At 42.1% G+C, this 19,054-nt stretch overlaps 1 protein-coding gene across 2 annotated transcripts in view; it reads left to right on the plus strand.

Annotated features, from left to right (window-relative positions):
• MXI1 (MAX interactor 1, dimerization protein) overlaps nt 1-17,276 on the plus strand; it is a 125,234-nt gene extending 107,958 nt beyond the window's left edge. For both annotated transcript variants that reach the window (XM_078643757.1, XM_078643758.1), the window contains exons 4-6: nt 8,559-8,673; nt 11,810-11,981; nt 15,544-17,276. In XM_078643757.1, the coding sequence (XP_078499883.1) occupies nt 8,559-8,673; nt 11,810-11,981; nt 15,544-15,707 (451 nt within the window). In that variant the 3' untranslated portion in view covers nt 15,708-17,276. The remainder of the gene's footprint in view (nt 1-8,558; nt 8,674-11,809; nt 11,982-15,543) is intronic.
• Nucleotides 17,277-19,054: the final 1,778 nt, after the last annotated feature.

The raw sequence follows: 19,054 nt of genomic DNA on the forward strand, positions 1-19,054 counted from the left end.
TTTGTAGCTGGCACGGTGGCGGAGCGTCTCTGAGGAGGGGCGGGGGAGGCTTTCGACAAACCTGTGCTTCCGAGGTCTGGTTGGGCACCGAGAGACGCCCAGTCAGAATCAAACGTGTGTGTGATTTGGGGACATTTACAGTGCTGTCGAAATGATTAGACACCGAAACAATAGTGCGTCACATGTGGGATTTGTTCTTGTGAAACGCCGTTTGGTAGTGTGGCGTGATGAGACTGCGGGGACAGCTGACAGTTTTCTAACGTCCGTGCATGACTACTTACTCCAGTCCATGTTTTTTCTTTTGCATTCTGGGACCCGCAGTCCCAATGTTTTAATGAAATAAACAAAACTACAAGTCGCAGAATGCAAAGAAAAAACCTGGACTAGAGCGGCTAGGCATGGTTGGGCACTGTGGGAGGGCTGTCTATGTTGTGGAAAGCAACGATTGAGCTCTGTCATGTAGTATCTTTTGTAATCCTGTTATTTTATAGTGATGAGAATTGTGTATGAAGCGCAGGTAGGTACGTATGGCACTACACAATTGTTTTTCCATTGCAGTTACAGCACCAAGGGAGGTGCTCGCTTTGCAGGTGCTCTCCTGACTTCCCTTGGTCCCCCAGGAACCCCAGCAAAGAGGTGGTGACATGGCAAATGACCCGTCTCACTCGCTCTTTCAGTGTTGTCTTTTTCAAAGTTTTGTAGAAGTCTGGGGCTTGAACTGCTGGCTGCGGAGTTTACTGCCATGGATGCTAAAGTGGTATCTCTCTGGTCCCGTTGAGTGTCAGCCAAATGTCTTATGAGGTATTTGGTTTTCAGGCTCACATTCTTCCCTTCCATTGATTTTTTTTTAATAATGACATTCCCGATGTTGGTAACAATTCCTCGGGCATAACGATGCCTTTGCTAACCATCACAGTTAAGGGAGAGAGATGACAAGGCACCCATCCATACTTGCTTCTCAGATGCCATGATCATGGTCACACGTTAGGTGTGACCCTTGTCCTGCAGTCTCTATCTGCTTAGGAGGAAGAATGATCTTGTCAGTGTTAAATTAATGAACATGTCTACAAATTGCAGTTATCTGTGAGCACTGAACATATTTCTCTTGTGGACACTACCCCCCTCCCCCCAACCTTTAAATAGTGGCTGGTGCCAAGTGTGTCCTTAGGATCACGTTTGCGTACTTAACCAAAAGTAGATAAGCTGCAACGTCTCAGTTATGTTACAGCATAGTAGTGTGCTGGTCACTGCCTATGTTAGAAATATTTCCACCGACATTTTGTTGATGCAATGCTTTCTTTTGTCCTGAGTGGTAAGGTACTACACCCCATATTCATACATATTCGTTAAGGTCTGGATGAGCTTTGGTCTGGCTGTAGATGACTGAATTTCTCACTTTCTATATAATTAACTGTGCTCCTGTGTCCATAAAAGCTATAATTTAGTGGCTTTAGATGGTTACTTTGCATTGCAGATGTAAAATCACAAATATTTCCCAAGTCAGTATAGCTCAACCCTGATGTTTGCTCACCTATGAATGTACACATTTCCCTTTGATATACTTTCAACCCTGCGCGATTTGCCCTTGTTTTTCAGTTTGACAGGTGGACAGCCTTACCTGGCAGGCCACGCCCACAGTAACCAAACATGGGCGTGTTTCACTTATAGCAGTGCTTCATAGTCCCTTTCTTTGTCTGTGGACTCACACTTTAATCCACCAAATCTGCCACATTTTGAGTGATAGACTTGTCTGCGAAGACCATTTCGATGTGCATTGTATTTGTGACTTCCAGTTTGTGTGATCAACCTTGTTTCCACAACTAGCAAGTGAGGCATCTGGTTCTCAATGCATGAACAATGCTTATCTGCAGCCCTGGATTACTTGTTCCAGCATCTATTCCTGAGGGTCAGTTGATATATACTTGCTGACAAGTTACCTCAGTCCTTCATGAACATTGTCTATTGCATGCTTCTGCATGGCTTGTTGCAACGCAATCAGTTATAACCGGGCTTTTGAGTAGCCTTTGAGAGCTATCACAGCTGCCTTACAGCCCTGGGTGCTACACATGTTCATGATTTGTGCGTGGGCATTCTCATCGTGAAAAAGGGTAGGAATAGGAAACACTATAAATCACATCAGTTTCATTGTTTGCCAAGTACCATTGCCTTCACAAGCACATCACCAATGGCTGCCATAGAGGTGGCATGCAATTTTTTTTTCTTTTCAGATTTATATAGTGCGAACTTGACCCAAAGGTATTGGAGCACTTTACATGAGCACCGGTTACGTTACACAAGGACACATTTATTTTTCTGGTAGGCACGGGGAGATTACGTGATTTGCCCAGAATCACAGGATGTGGGCATGACCCGAGGCTCGAACCTTGGGTTCCCAGGTCCAAAGTCGACAATCTAGCCGTCAGACTACATCCTCTCCCCTAAGTTGGCGCTGCGTAGGGGTAGCAAGCTGGTGGGTGCACAGAATTACCTCATCTTTATCCTGTTCCTTCTTTGTATTCAGTGTCCACTCTGCTATTTAGTTCAGTACATGTGTAGGGGGTGATCTACCCATATGTCATGATCCACCTAAAATGGGCTGGACTATAATGTAACTAGTATAGCCCATTATAACAAGCATTTGCAATGCATTCAGTCTCACCTTTGGGACCTTATATGTATTTAGCCATGCAGCCCATTAGCCTGGGTGCTGAAACATCTACTGTTCTTTAACATGGAGGGAAAGTAAGCACCAAACTGCGTGACATGCCATGTATGGGAACACATAGAAAGAAGTATTGCCTTTCAGTGGGAAATGATATTGTCCAAAGCTCTGTTTTTAATATAAAGTCAGAGCCTTCAGTGGTCATATCACTGAAAATACAAGATTTGAAAAAAATATTATTGTCTACGGGTGCTCGTGGAAGACAATTTCTATGGACTGGAATCTAGAGAATGCTAAAGTGATTCTGGTATTTCACTGACTTCTGCTGGTCGTTAATCTATCCAGAAAGTTAAATAGAAGCAGTTGCCAGAAAAATTAAAAAGGAAAGTCCCAGAGCAGAAAGCAATTCTAGTGTTTTACTGACCTCTACTGGTCGTTTAATATCAAGACAATTAAATAGAGGCAGTGGAACAAGCAGAAACAATTCTGGTATTTTACTGACACCCCTACTGGTCGTTTTCTTTCAGGACAGTTAAATAGAGTCAGTTGAACAGAAAAAAAGTCCCTACGCGGGAGCAGGCAAGTCCTAGGATGATTTCAAGAGCCCACAAAGGACAAACACATAAAAGTATATACTAAAGTACATACAGGTCTCGAATGCTCGACCTAAAAAATCAAGCTGTATTGGACACAGGTCTTTCAAAGATCACACCCTGTTGGGAAATCAGTCTGACATAAGGCTGCTCGTATCCTAATAATACATAACATAATTGGCTAATTCAAGGGACACACGAGTTTGTAAATAATATGCAAGTCAAATACTAATTGCGTTTTCTCAGCAGAAAACAGTGTTTCCTTTGCTGTCCAAACCAGAAGACTTCTGTTTTAAAAAGGTCCATTTAACTCTTTATAAAAACATGTTTTGTTCAGTGATCGGTTTTGCCGCCGATGTGCTTCTCAAAGCATCAACGTGGACAAAGCAATTCGCTCGTGACTTCTGCAGAAAGGCCTCGTTTGGTCTTCCCCTTCGTTATGTGTGCACAGCGGGCTTTGTTTTACAGTAAAAAACGTGAAATGAGAACAACAGCGACTAAGTCACGAGTTCCAGCAGCATTCTGTTTTTAAAATTTCGTGACCGCTTTTTTTCGCTGCGATTCTGCGCCAGGGAAGGCTCAGTGACTCAGTCTCCTGCTGTCAAGTTTCCGTTTTACTTTCTTATGGAGTAGTATGCACGGTTAGACTATAGTACTGTAACAGTAACTTACCAGGAGGCATCCTTCTAAACCGGTCTGAGGTGGAGGCAAATGTGTTTCCTGGCACATCGCGTTATGTCGCTGTACTCCAGTTTAAATATGTCTCCTGGCTTTGGAGATTACAGAAAAAAAACTAACCGTCTCGTACTCACCAGAGCTATATATAAAAAAAAAAACAGTTGTGTATGCCTTTGAGAATGTTGCATTGTGTGCACGTTTTGTTTGCCCTTACTTGGTTTCCGTTGTGCAGCTGTCTTCGTGTAGCTCTCAAAATTGCTCGAAATGTCTGGCTGCTGTGTATATATTGTTTTACTGAGTCAATAGTGTTCCCTCAGCGTATTCTTAATTCGTGAACTTGTGTCTTCCTTATCTGTGAATCAAGGGCGAAGCTTCCATTGGTGCAGCAGGTGCAGGTCCAGAGATCTGAGGGGCCCACTGAACCCTAATTATTGATGTATTTTACGACCCAGTTTCTTCCTTGCCCAAAGGCCCATGACACACTGGCGACACCACTTCTGTGAATGTATACACCAAAAAACGTAATTGAAAAGATGGTGTGCGCACATTTTCAGCAAGGAAGTGACGTGCTGTCGTCGCTTCCACGTGCCCAGACTTCGATTCCTATGCATGACTCACAATAATAGTTCGAGCTATACACGAATCAAAAGTAGTTGGCGGCTACCAACATATATGCTTTTTGGGGTTTGAGTTTCTGACAGGCGCGTTTTGACCTAATGAGGGAATTTATCCTTCCACGGGCCAGTTTCATGTGTGGAACCAGCGGTGTTCTATTAGTACTTTTGGGAACTCTGTTTGAGAATGAAGTGATGCAGTTTAAATGGAATCGTCACTTGATGAATTGCCAAGCATGGGAAGGACCTTTAATAGTGTTGGAAGCTGTTTTTAAAAGGTGTGCCGGCCTATTAGCCATTCCTTAGTGAGAGCCTCGGATTCCTAAATACTTTGTGGAGTAGTTTTGCATAATCATGTGGAAACTCCCACAGCGTCTCCACATCTCATGTGATTCATACTTCATAATGCAAGTCTGGAATGTAAACAAACTGGCTGTCTTGGGTGCGAAGAAATGATAATAAAAGCAGACAATACCGGATTAATTTCAGAAGATTTATGGAAAGCCTGTTTTTCTTTTACTAACAGAAAAGGCTCCAATATCCTGTCATGTTTGATATCAGGTAGTAGATGACAACTTTCAGGCATGGCCTAGATCTTTGTGGCCAGTACAGAAAAAATGCAATTCAACATCTTTGTGCAAGTTGGCATCTACTGTTCAAGCAAACATAAATATTACCTTCAAATTGGGATGCACTTTGGAATTGGGAGTACTTTAACTGCCGTGATAAGGCTATACCACTGAGAGCCTCATGCATCTCTGGAGGCCTAGAGTATGGAGGATTGATTTAAAAAACTATAAAAGGAAAATGAAAAAATACCAGAAAAATTTAGATTTTTTATTAATTATGCTTTTGTAAAATAATATTATATACTGATATACATTAGATAATCAATTCCCTGTCTTTGTTGTGCCCTTCTGATTGAAAATGAGCTCTTATCTAGTCCAACGGAAGTTGCGTCATTGAAATCACGTTTGCTCTTTAGGCTCTTCTGTTCTCCTCTGTGTAAGTCCGATATCCAAATTTACCACGATTTGCCTTTCATACTGTGGGCCACTCGGGAGAAATGTAGATTTTTGCACTTTTTTTCAAAAGTTCAAAAAAAATGTTGCACAGCTTTTAAAATAAGATATTTGTGCATTTGTTGTTGAAAGTGCAACATTGCTGCAACATTAAGATTCTGATGAGGGAACACAGAAAGCAAAACATTGTGATATCGGTGACACGCTAGAGACTTGTCAGAAAGCCATATTTTCCTTTTGAGGAATTCGAATGAAATAAAAGCATTTAATGGAGTGTTTAAAGGTGGCTAACAGGATACTTGTTCTTGTACCACGATGTGCAGTTTACTTGAAAGCCTAGGACAAAAACCAATATTTGTTTTCTTATGCCTTCCTGTAGCAGAGATGAAGTTAATAGGTGTGTTTTTTTGATTGTCAGCTTTGTACTCCTCGAAAGAACGAGCTGCAATGTTGTCAGCACGCAGGGTTCGTACTCAGTATTCAGGCTCTTTAGGAAGGGCACATTAATTTCTGAATGCTTTGTTGACTTGAACAGGTTTTTTTTGTGACCGCCTTGTTAGTAATAGTGGGTGGGAGAAGTTTTCTTTAATCACAGGGTGGCTGGATGTAAGTATGGAGGATGAGTATTAAGGGCCCTAATACTAAGAAGAGTTGGCGTTGTTACTGGGAGAACTTGATAATTCTTGAATGCATTGGATCAAAGTAGAGCAAGGAAATTAGTATGCCTGCTGATACTATGGTTTTGTTGAAGGTTTGGATCCAATGTAAAATCCGTATTTGTAAAGCGCAAACTACTCACCTTTATGGGTCTCAAGGCGCTTGGGGGCCGTCGTGGAGATTAAGTGAGCTATTACCCAGAGTCACATGGTTCAGAGCTGAGCTGCCACCGGAGCCGGGGATGGAACCATGAACCCTGTGCTACGAGGTCAGCTGCCCTGGCCGCTGCTCCACACCTCTCCACTCTGGTTGGAGCTGATGGTGTGGAGATCGAATATTTACATAAGAAGCGTCATGCCAATACATCAATGCTGACAGTTCATCAAATAAACCCATGACCTAACAAGCCTTAATCCTCCTTGCTTGTCAGTGACAACATAATTGCATGCTGTTCCCGATTCCTGCATCTCAAGTCTATAGAGTCCTTCGACACGCGCGCACACACACACTCTCACACTCTCACACACACACTGCTCAAACCTTTCTTAGATTGCTGTTCAATCTAGCAATTGTTTTATTGCCAGTCTCAAGAGGAAGGGTATATTGTGTTTGATTCGGTGATAGAATGCGCAAAGGTTGTTTAAAAAAAAAAAAAATACATTCCATTATGTCACAGTATAATGTGTCTAAGCTGCAAGGTTAGAATAGTATTGGCAGCATTTTGTTTACATTTGCGAATGACGCATTTAACATAGCATACTTTTGTACTGTCAGGAGGAGGCTTTTTAGCTTTTGTACATCTGAGATTGTTGAAGATTTGAAATGGGTTTTAACAATGGGCAGCAAAAATCAATGGTCTTCAGACGTCTGTCTAAAGAAAGCCTTGCGTTTCCTAACTTTAACCCTTTTGTTAATATAAGGTTGTAAGGGGGATTTGGGTAAGGCAGCTGCATATTTCTGTCTATTGGATGCTCACTCATTGGTATGTACTGTACTCCTCGGTCAGAGAAAATAGCATTGTCAACTATGCATGATTTAAAAGACAACCTCTTACAACGAGTGCTAATTATAATTAGGACATTTACCAAGAATACATTTCCTGCAACGTTTGAAGGAAACCAGTTGTGTATATAGTGTCTCCAACTAAATACACGTGGATGGCAGATAAAGACCACTGGGCCTGTATAGTCTGATATGCTGAGCACATGCTTGCTGTACATTTAAAGTGTCTCCAAAGGGCAAAAGTCAAAATTGTAAAGACCTAAATTGATTTAAATCTGTTAACAGTGCCTAAAAATACAGAAATCGGGTTCAAACCTCTAAGTAAAAACAAGCTATATATTATTATTTCACTGAAACTGATCAAATAATGAACGTTAAAACATATTCAGGGCCATTCTTTCCTGGTGTTTACTACGTTTGTCTCGTTTCTTCTCTTGGCCTCCACATGGCCACAGTTGTCTTTGTTGACTTGTTTAATTGTCCAACTGGCAGACATTGAGAAGCGTATTAAGACATCATGGAAAATATTAGTAAGCCGGACTCGAGGTGGATATGTTATGTAAATAAGGCACCGGCCCTCTCTCACGCTTCCCTCAAGCTATTTGCCCAAAGCTGGACTCGTTTAAATACTCTCTTGTTACTGTGTCTTTTTTACCACGTTCATTACGATACTCGGCACATTATATTTGTCCTAATTAGAAAGGGGACGTGAATGAAACTGGCAAACACGCCAAAATCACATACTTCAAATGAGGGGCCCTTTTGGCCCAAGGGTGGGCTGTGTTCCAACTCTTTTCAAACAATTTAGTGAGAGATTTGTAAGCGTTATAAAACAACAAAGTACATTCAAAATGAGCATTTATTTCCAAACGAGTTCCTCTCCCTCCTAAGCAAGATAATTGGCAGAGGGGACATGTTTTAAAATAACAGACCTTTGAAGAAAACAAATATCATATCTTTGATATTTCAGGGTATACACGTTTTAACACAGAAGTCATTTAAGGGTCTATGCACAGGGTTTGTGGAGCGGGATATAGAATAAACCCAGTTTTATGGGACTTGAAAAGATAAGGAATTCGCTCTTTATTCTGTGAACTCAATGTATCTTGAGCAACGGCCATTAAATTCGGATTTAGTTGTGTCAAGAGGGTAGGGCAGGCAGAGTGGCTGATGTTAGCATGAGTCAAACGTAGTTATGGGGGCTAGGCAGACAAGCCTGGGCTTGCAGGAGAGACCAGGGTTGTGTATTACAGTTTGATCTGTTGCAATGCTGAGCACGATTCCCTCTCAGTACGGTTGTCTAACACGCTGTCACCTTTCTCTCTTTCAGCCGAGCGCACCTTCGCCTGTGTTTAGAACGTTTAAAAGCACTGATCCCGCTGGGCCCGGACTGCACCAGGCACACGACGCTTGGGCTGCTAAATAAAGCCAAAACACATATCAAGGTAAGCCCTGCGAACAGGCCTTCTTCAGTAACAGTTCGCTGTGTCGTAATTAATATTCCTATATATTTAGCTCCAGTAAAAATAATGTGAACATTTGGCTTGCTTATTTTGGAATGCGAGAAGTTCTGTAGTTCACCAGGAGGAACACCAAAGAGAACGACTCCTGCCAACCTGAAACGGGAGAGAGGCAAACAGGGAGAACTAAGATCAATATGGAAGCTGAGCGTAAATGTCAAATGTAGCACCATTGCTATTTTTTAAATGAAAAGAGGAGGCAGGGATGGGTCTTATGGGCACAGAGGATAACCTCTCAGAAAATTAAGGAAAGAAAAATATAAACAATAGACTAGACCATGGGCCTGATTTCAGGGAGGATGGGAGGGAGAAGCATGATCATCTTCTGTGCCTCTAGTGACCCAATCCACCACATACAGAGATTGTACAATGGTTACATTGCCAGCAGGGTAAGCTCCTCTGACTCCACTGTTCTCCCACCCAACACTGCCATGAAAAGGGGAGCGGATGTTCACAGAAAGGTTAATATAGTGCCCATAATTTGCTGGGATCAGCAGGCAGATGTTAGGGAACCAGGCTATGAGAGCCTTAACAACCAGCTCCCACTTTGAAGGTGCATTGCCAGTGTCGCATTTAATTCAGGTAGTTTTGCCTCAGTGTGAGGCTTACGTGTTTTCCCCACCAGTTGGTCCTCCCCTACAAAGCTCTTAGGCTGGATTGAGCACCTCATGTAGAGAAACCTTCACCGCCCTTGGGGGAAAATTCGAAATACGGTGGATTTTTCCTGCCTGGCTTAGCAATTTACTGGCTCACTCTTAATGAGTTAATAATGTTCAACGGAGCCCCCAAGAAAAACTCACCCATGTTGTTAAGGCTTCAAATTGGCCTTTAATCCCATCTTTTTTTGCAGAACACTGTAGCATGGCAAATGGTAAACCATCTTGAATGTATTTTAAACGTGATTTACCGAATCACTTCCCAGCCATAAAATACTGCTAGGTTGCAACATTTTAGCATAATTGAAATTCAAGTCACGTTCTATGAGTACCACCCACCTTATGACACCTTATTCTAGCCAGCTCACTGTGGTGACATCACCGTCTGAGCTTCCATTATTGAAAGGGATATGCACATTGGCGAACTAAGCGCCACTGAAGTGCTTCCCCAACAACTGCAGCTCTTTGTGCGCATACAAGTTAATTTGCCGTGATCTTTCATGCCGTACAAAATCTTATTAGTACCTTCTGAGGTTATACTCATACTTTGTATCTCCTGAATGGCATTTACAGCCAGCCTAATTTCTTCACATATTTTTGTCATCTTAGAGGTTGTAATTAGTGCTAGAAAAATTGTTTCCACTTATAAAATAACCTTTTTAAGTGCATACATCTCATCTGCATTGAACCTTGCCTTCCAAAGTCATTTGGACATATTCCTTCTTGTGTCTGGTACAAGACCCACAGCGGAGTTGGAGCACGTGTGCGGTGTCAGTCTGCATTGTTTTATTGTAGCAGTGTTACCAACTTTGTACATGCATGGACTTGATGCGGAGCAGTGTTGAGCATGCTTCGGGTTTCTTTACATGAGCACTTTTTCGAGTGGGGGCCTGGAAGAAAATACAATAACGGAAAATATAACATAGTTGTGCAGGTTAGGAGCCATTAAATATGCCTTCCAGTATTTTATGCTACTGTCATGATAACACGCCACTGTTTGTTTTATGACCATTGGTTGGAATCTTGAACCAAGTGAGACAACTTTAGAGCTTTTTGGGTACATAAACTGAGAGGCAACATGTGGTCAAAAGATGTGTATTCTTCATGAAAAACCATTCACTTTTTAGAATAACTGTCACTGTGCGTTTTTAGGCTTTGCTGGAATAGCTCCATCTCCAGTTGCCTGTAGTGATCTTTTCACTTGTTTTCTCCTGGTATACTGCTCACAAGACCTCGGAGTTCTGGCTGATGTGGTTTAATGTGAAACCTCTCATAAACAACTTACCTTTTCTCTCGAATCTCTTGTATATTGTGTTGGGAAGATACTTTACTATGCCATTTGTTGAGACCGCAGTGGGAGCCTGTGGATTAACTCCAGGCCTGCTTTTCCATGGTCTCATTTATTTATTTTCTACTTGATTTTCTGCTTGATTCAGTTTATGCTGTATATACTCCGTGGCAGTTTTGCAGGTGGGCTTTAATGAGGTATCTGATCAGCTCTGTGTTCTGATTCATCTAGAGCACCTTTCTTAGGTGGTAAGCTCCCTTGCTTGGTTACTGTGTTGAGCTGAATGATGGAGGATAGACGGGTTTCAGAAATCAGGAGAACGTTTTTTAATTTTATGAACCTTTCTCAGCACCAGACCTAGAAATGAATGCATTACCTGCAAATGTCGCTTCTATTTTAGTTTCATTGAAACCAAAGTATCTTTCCCACATCTAGGTTTGAAATCTAAGTGGTGGCATTTGGGTTGTTCAGTAGTCAGAGACGGATTCCCTTATGGTCTGCATACATTGTAATAGAATGTTATAAAAATTGTAAATGTTGAATAGCAGAGTAACGTGGTAGTAAGACATAAAAAAAGGGTGACAGAAACTGTTTCAGGTAACTTTTCAAGACCACTATTCCTGAGCTTAGATTTCCCACGTATTGCAAATGCTTGTTTTTCAGTTTGTCTGTGGGATTAGAGAAGGGGCTTAACTATATGTAAATAATTATTGGCCAGCCCTAAAGGAACAACCTGGTCATAAATGTTAGACCACCACCCTTTTTCACACAAGCAGCCCTAGGTGTGTTTGAGTATTGGGTACCCTTACTGAATAGATAAATAAATAAACCGCCGAGTGAAAAAAGTCCATTCTCGTTTTTCCTGTACTTGCAGAGGAATGATTTTATCTATTCTGCATTTATGCTTACTTCCAACCAGTCCTTTAATCATAGCTGATGTATCTAACAATGGTACTACGCGAGAAGCCCTTCAGTTCTTAAGCTATGCACCTATTATTTGGAGACAGGAAGACCACTGGTAGGGATATGTTTTAGGAAGAATCTAAAATTATATCTCCTTATGTGTTAGCAACAAGTATATGAGCACAGTATGTAATCAGGTGGTATTTTGTTTCAGAAACTTGAAGAAGTTGAGAGAAAAGGCCAACACCAGCTCGAGAACCTGGAAAGAGAGCAGAGGTTTTTAAAGAGAAGATTGGAGCAGCTCCAAGGCACTTCAGAGCTGGAACGAATACGAATGGACAGCATAGGATCAACCATTTCTTCGGACCGCTCGGATTCTGAGCGAGGTGGGCATTCTAATAAGAATAATACTTTTTATTTAATGGAAGAACTATTAGAACATTGGAATGTTGGGAGCTCCATTGAAAACAATGGAGTGCTCCGGGCTTATAATGGCTGGTATAAGCCTGGAGCTCCAACATTCCAAACTTTCTTTGTTCACAGCTCTGGCTGTGAACAAAGGCTTCAGGGAGCCTGAGGGGATTCCGCGCTCCCTAAAAACTTTGTTTTATTTGTTAGAACATTCTGCCCTCTAGTGGCAAAATAATAGCCTTATAGCCCTTTGTAGCTGGGCTATACCGGCTATTAAAGTCCCTCTCCCTTGTTAAAGGCCCTCACCTTTGACTCGGGCCTTTAACACTGGAGAGGGCCTTTAATAGCTGGTATAGCCCGCTACGGCGGGCTATAAGGCTATAATATATAATTACCAAGCAATTGCTACTGCAGCTGTTGCAGTTTCGTAGCAAATTATTGTGTCTCTCTATATGCTGTTTTTGTCATATTCTGTGCCCCTTTATTTTTAATTTAGAAAATGGAAAATAATGGTCCCTTCAAATTTATTTTCACTGATCAAATTTGATGAGGTGTCAGCCAAGACATTTTACGTAATAAAAGGAATTACATTTATCACTTTACATTTTTTCAAATCAGTATTCATTGATACACTAACCAGTGCACTGTCCACGGCTCCGATCAGTGTTTTTGATATTTTACCTGTTTATTGAGACCACATTCTTGATATTTTACAGTTTGCCTTGGATATTCATAATTAACACATGCAGTGGAAGTCTGAGAGTGGGAAGTCACTCACATTCCTCAGAACAATGTTAATTTTTACCAGTGTATGAGTGCTTTGGAGTCTCAAAATAATCAGCTAATTCACAGGACTGCCAAAGGGCCTGGGTGAGAGGAGAAATTGTGCGACAAAGGTGGACGAGGGAAGAAGAATAGAGAATGGGTAATAGGACCGAACCACATGTGATAGTATCATTATTTACCTTGGAGCTGGAAAGTGACTCCTCTTTGACGTTATCCTACTAATGCACACTCACATGCTCCATGGTACCATAAGTTGGGGGTAGATGTACACCAATAACTAATATTACTCTCTGGCTTTCCAGTCAATAGATAATACTTCACTCTCTGGCTCTTTCTTGGCAAGCAGTTAGTTAGTGAACCTTCATACTCTTGGCCTTCCATGTTCAATTCTTGATAGTCAGAATTACATTTTACTAAAATAAATACTGTAACTTACTTTGTAAGTATATGTTTTAATGTATTGTTTCTTGTGAGACAAATACAGGGCACAGTAAAATAAACGACACAATCATTCTCGCTGATCTCTGACATTCACTGTTGAAGCCCGATCTAAAATAACTTCTGTATCTTGATCTAGTTGAACTGAATGCTTTTATGATCCACTAATTAAGTACACCATAATTACGTCAATCCTAGGATCCGTTGTATTTGACAGTAATATGGAATTTCGTAGTTAAAATAGGAACTATGAATTAGAAAAGTGTTAAATAGTGTCCTAGTTTTACACAGTTTCAAGCAGGTCACTGTTACGTTCAACAACCCATGGCCAAGTTGACAAAGGGGAAACCGTGGCACTTATTTTACTCGATCTTAGTGCCGCTTTTGACACGGTTTCCCACACGATCCTTCTCAACATCCTTCAGTCCTGTGCTATTACTGGCTTGGCTCTAAAGTGGCTTGTTAGCTCTTTCTGAGAGAACTTTTCAAGTTGTATCTACTACATCTGCTTCCAAAATACATTACTCTAAATATTGTGTCCCTCAGGGCTCCATTTTGAGTCCCTTACTTTTTAATTTATACATCAGCCCGTTAGCCACTATTGCAGAACAAGCTGGGCTCACCATCTACTCATGCTGATGATACCCAGCTTATATATTCACTCTCTGCAAACTCACATTCTAATCCATCTTCCCTATGTTCTGGACTCAATAATATTGCAAAATGGATGTTTGAAAATAAACTAAAACTTAATGGGGGAAAGACCGAACTTCTGCTATTCGGCAATAACACAGCTCTATGGGGCTCACACCATTGGCCTCCTCAGATGGGTTCTCTTCCTTCACCTTCCAAAACGGCTCGTAACCTTGGTGTCATCTTTGATGACCAAATGTCTATGAAGCAACATGCGATCAGAGTCTTGGCTACCTGTGTCACCATCCTCAAGTGGTTGAGGAAGATCATATGGATGCTCCCTCACGATACACAAAAAACCGTAGTCCAGGCACTAATAACATCTAGACTGGACTACGGCAACGTTCTTTATTTGGGTGCCTGCAAGGAAGTAATACGGAAACTTCAGACGGTGCAAAACATAGCGGTCAGGCTATTGTGCAAACTTCCTAGTAAATCTTCGACATCGACTTCCTTGCGTAACCTTCATTGGCTCCGCATCGAAAGTCGTTCAAAATTCAAGGCTCTGTGCTTTATGCACAGAATTAACTCTGGTAGGGCTCCACCTTATCTTAGAACATTAGTTCACCATTACTGTCCTTCTCGTGTCCTCCGTTCCTCTAACCAGCATAAGTTTCAAGTACCCAGGATTAAACGATCCAGAATGGGCGGACGCTCATTCTCTTACCTAGCTCCATCCCTTTGGAATTCCCTTCCACTTCACCTGCGTACAGAACCTAGTTACCTTAAATTTCGTAAGGACTTGAAGACCTGGTTATTTAACCAATAGATTGTCCAATCTTTTGTTGCTGAATCTCTTGTGCTGCTCCTCTGTTTCTCATCTTGTCCCTAGCGCCGGGAAACCTCCGGGTAGCTGCGCGCTTTATAAATTTAAATATAATAATAATAATAATAATGGTAGGTTATTTCCCCAGAGGCAATTGTTTAACAATCTACACATTGCTATTTGGTGTTGGCCTAATTCCCTCCAAATAAATAGAACCTCCCCACAATGTACTAGTGCGCTGCCTCCAGATTGGAAGGTTGGCAGAACTTGGCCCAGGGGCCGGATACTGAACTGAAGAAGACGAAGAGGTTTAAGCCATTTTACTCTCCACAGCGTGGGCACACTAAAATCACATAACAAGGGTTTTTTTGTCTTTGTGCAAGCTATTGCAGTTAAAAGCAAACAGAGTGGAACAAGCCCTTCCGCTAACCTTGGAGCTACTACATGTAAGACTCCTAATAAAAACTGTAAAAAAAAATGCTGTGCTAATGATTAGAAAATGCATGTGTTCCGGAAACTTCTCCTTGGTGCCAGTTGGCTACAAGAAATGTAATCTTTCACATTGCCTTGAGATTTCATATCTTCCTTGCCTCTGCTTTTGTTATACAATAGTGATGATACAACAGTGCAGTTTTGTGCAGGTTTTTGTGACAGGAAGGGAAGTCAGTGGGTATTTGTGAAGTCTGATTTAATATAATCACCCACCATTGTCTGGCCTTGAGCACCATCTTTTGTGGAGTAATTGTGTCTGAGAAGGCTAGACTGGTAGGAATTTCTGACATTTCCTTTTTCCAGCTAAAGTTGTAACTATCCTTCAAATCATATTAACCAAATTCCTTTTCCTTTTCTTGCAGAAGAGATTGAAGTGGATGTGGAAAGCACAGAATTCTCCCATGGAGAAGTGGACAGTATCAGCACAACCAGCATCAGTGACATTGATGATCACAGCAGCCTCCAGAGTATAGGGAGCGACGAAGGGTATTCCAGCGCAACCGTCAAGCTCTCCTTTACTTCATAGGAATACAGCGAAACATCAGCACAGGACAAGCTATAAACTGGTGGCCAAACTCCCTCTTCGATCCAAAGCCTCTACAGGTTGGGGTTCAAGACGCAGTATCCCTTTTCAAAACCCGCTGTCTGAAAACTAATTCTTCAGTTCCACACAGGTCTGTGGTAGTGGCCCTTTGGTGCTGAGGGTTTTGTAAGCAAGTGCATCCTGTGAAGATAGATGCACTATAAAATACCCACTCAAGGGCATCAGGCTGAATGTTGATGAACTCACCTTATATTTATGTGAAAAAGGATACTGGAGTTTCCAACCCTTTTGAGGGAATGCTATTTTTTCCATGGCCACCCATCGGGAAAATTTGTAGAGTTGGGTTCCATCCTCTTTTAAGCCGCTGGCATTGTCGAAAAAAATCTCAAGTGAAACAATCAGTCCTTTTATCTGGGCGACTAAAATATATCCGTAGATGCAGGCTGTTCATACTTAGCCTTTGGGGAAAAAAGGCAGACAAGCCATGCTATGAGAGTGAGCTTGACGATCATGAAACACACCCAGTGGGACCACCATCCAGCTTAGATGTTTGTTGAACTTTGTTTTAGAACAAGTACTTTCACCTTTTACTAGTCCTAGAGTACCAAACCGTGTCCTGATCTTAAAGTTTGTGCTGCACTGGAGCACAGGCCTGCGCTGACCACAGCTGTTGACAATTTTGGGACAAACGCAAAAAAGAGAAAGGCATCAGCATCAGTAATACAGAGAGGTGTGCAAGAATCCATGCCCGATTCCCAAGTCATTACACCTGTTTTCTTTAACGTTTTTTCACGTGTGTGTTGAAGAACCAAAAAGTAGACATTCTTCATAATCCTGTTCTTTGAAATTGACAGGCACATTAAAAAAGGAAAGCATTCACCCTGGCTCGCTGCCATGCTGGATCTGGCGGTAAACGCAGAGACTTGAACTGCTACCTTGCTCTATCATGCACAAACAAGTGAAGCTTGTAAGAGCTGGAACTGGTCACGTGATGTTGCAGCTCTCTGTAGATCCATTCCCATTTGAATACCCACGCCACCTGTTTTTAACGAGTTATCGCACTAGATTTAGTAACGTAGATCATTACGTACGTGTCACATCTTAATGTCAGTTTGGCCTGCACATCTCATTAGGGCACTTTGCATCGCATACACCATCCCACTGTGCAGGTGCTGGTGCTGTTGTTAAAAAATATTGTATGAAACGTTTATTATTTCTTTCATGATGACACTTCTAACTTGCACTCTGAGGTCTTGTTTTTCTTATATATATATTTTTTTTTAAATGCAACGATTTTTTTTTCTCCAATTAAAACTTCTTATATTGACCTCAACTATGGCATTGTTTGAAACTTTGTATACCTGAAATAATTTAACTACCCCCAATAACTAAAAATGCTTTATAAAATTCATAACTTATTGCTGACTTTAAATGGGTTGTTTAATTTCAGTCCTGTAGATTTATTTTGTTTTAGGTAGGGCTGGGCAAAAAAAAGATTATTGAAAAAATATTGAAAAAAAAAGACGAAATAAAGACAACCTTATTTAGCAACGCTGTTGGTTTGTGTTTTTCCACGTTCATGTAGCATAAAGCACTACCCTCCATTTGGGAATATCATTTACCTTAACTTTTACTCATGTCTGCTTGTATTTTTTAAAACTCTTCCCCTAAGCTTTGCACATCATTTTTCGAGTTTTTAAGAGCTTCCTAGATTATTGTGCACAAAGTTGTTGATTTGTACCTCAAACATATCCACGCATTTCAGGAAAATCAAGATTAATTGAAAAGTGATATATGCAAAAGGCTCGTCCACTTGAGCGCTGCTGTTAGTTGTTTATATGTTGGCTGTTAGCACCAAAAGCATTAAGGTGTATGACATTTGCCTCTTCTGTAATCACATTCGTACTATTCCTTACATAGACGCATCTCGATAATCTAATCATAGTCCAGGCACTCAGTGCTTTAAAATTATGTGATATATTTGTAATAAAAAGAAAAATGTACAAGTCCATGCCACAGATGAAGAACCTTTGGAGAAGGATCGGTAGCACAGCCGAACAGTGGCGGCCGCCACAAACATAGGGTGGTGAGGCGGGTGGAGGGAACGTGGGAGGAGGTCCGCGGGGGGGAGTCATGCAGGGGAGTATTAGAAATAATACATTTAATTAAAAAAAATGTACCTTGCAGGTACTTCAGAGTTGTTGAGGTATGGGGGGGGGAGGGGTTGCATGGTTTCAAGGGGACGGGTTGGAATTTGGGGGAGGGGAAGGGGTGGGGGGCGGAATGGGAGTGGGGGGGAGGGGTTGCTCTGCACAATGTCTTTGAGATCTTCATTCTTGCTGTGTACATGCCCAATATGCCCGTTGCTAGGCCCAGTGATGTGCTTGCGATTAGATGGCGGTTGAGAGTCTCGGACTGAAGACACCTAAGGCCTCTATGCGAGTGTTGAGCTGGAATGTGTGGGGGATGCTAGATAAAATTAAGAGAAGCGCAGTTCTGAGGTTGGGGAAAAGGGAGAGAGCGGACATTCTCTTGTTGCAGGAGACGCATCTGTTGGGCAACAAAACGCTTAGCCTGAAGAGATACGGCTATGACCAGGTTTACCATGCTGGGTTTGTGAGGGGGTCTCGAGGGGTGGCCATTTTGGTCCATCGTAGACTGTCCTATGTCCACTCGACACAGTGGATTGACCCACAGGGCCGGTATGTGTTTATTAGGGGGATGATTGGTGCGGAATCCCTGGTGGTCGGGAGTGTGTACGCCCCGCCCCCTCTACAGTGGTCACTAGTGGAGAAGCTGTTTACAGTGTGGGCGGAGATTCCGGAGGGACTGGCTGTGGTGGGAGGCGATTGGAATGATGTTATGCATTGTCGAGTGGATCGTTGTAGGCCCGGGGGTGGACAAGTTGCAGACACACCCACTAAACTGGGAAATATGGTGCAGGGAATGGGATGGGTAGACGCGTGGCGTTATCTGCACACACATAGTCGGGAGTATACATATGTTTCAGCGGTCCATAAATCATTTTCTAGACTTGACTACATCTTTGTCCCCACTGCAGTGATAGGGAGAGTTGACTCGGCGCCTATCCTACCACGGGGGTATCAGACCACTCTCCAGTCACGGTAGACATTACTCTAGACAGGGTGAGACAACCATTTCGATGGCGCCTATCAGCGTGGAACCTACAGCAGGAGGATAATCAGAACCATATGGGGGAGGCCATAGCTCATTACTGGGAGGATAATCTAGGCTCAGTGACAGATGTAGGGACGCTCTGGGAAGCCCTAGAGCCCACGCTCCGTGGAGTGGACATTGCCTGGTGCTCG

The sequence above is a fragment of the Lissotriton helveticus genome, chromosome 5_1 (genome assembly GCF_964261635.1).
Source record: "Lissotriton helveticus chromosome 5_1, aLisHel1.1, whole genome shotgun sequence".
Classification (NCBI taxonomy): Eukaryota; Metazoa; Chordata; class Amphibia; order Caudata; family Salamandridae; genus Lissotriton; species Lissotriton helveticus.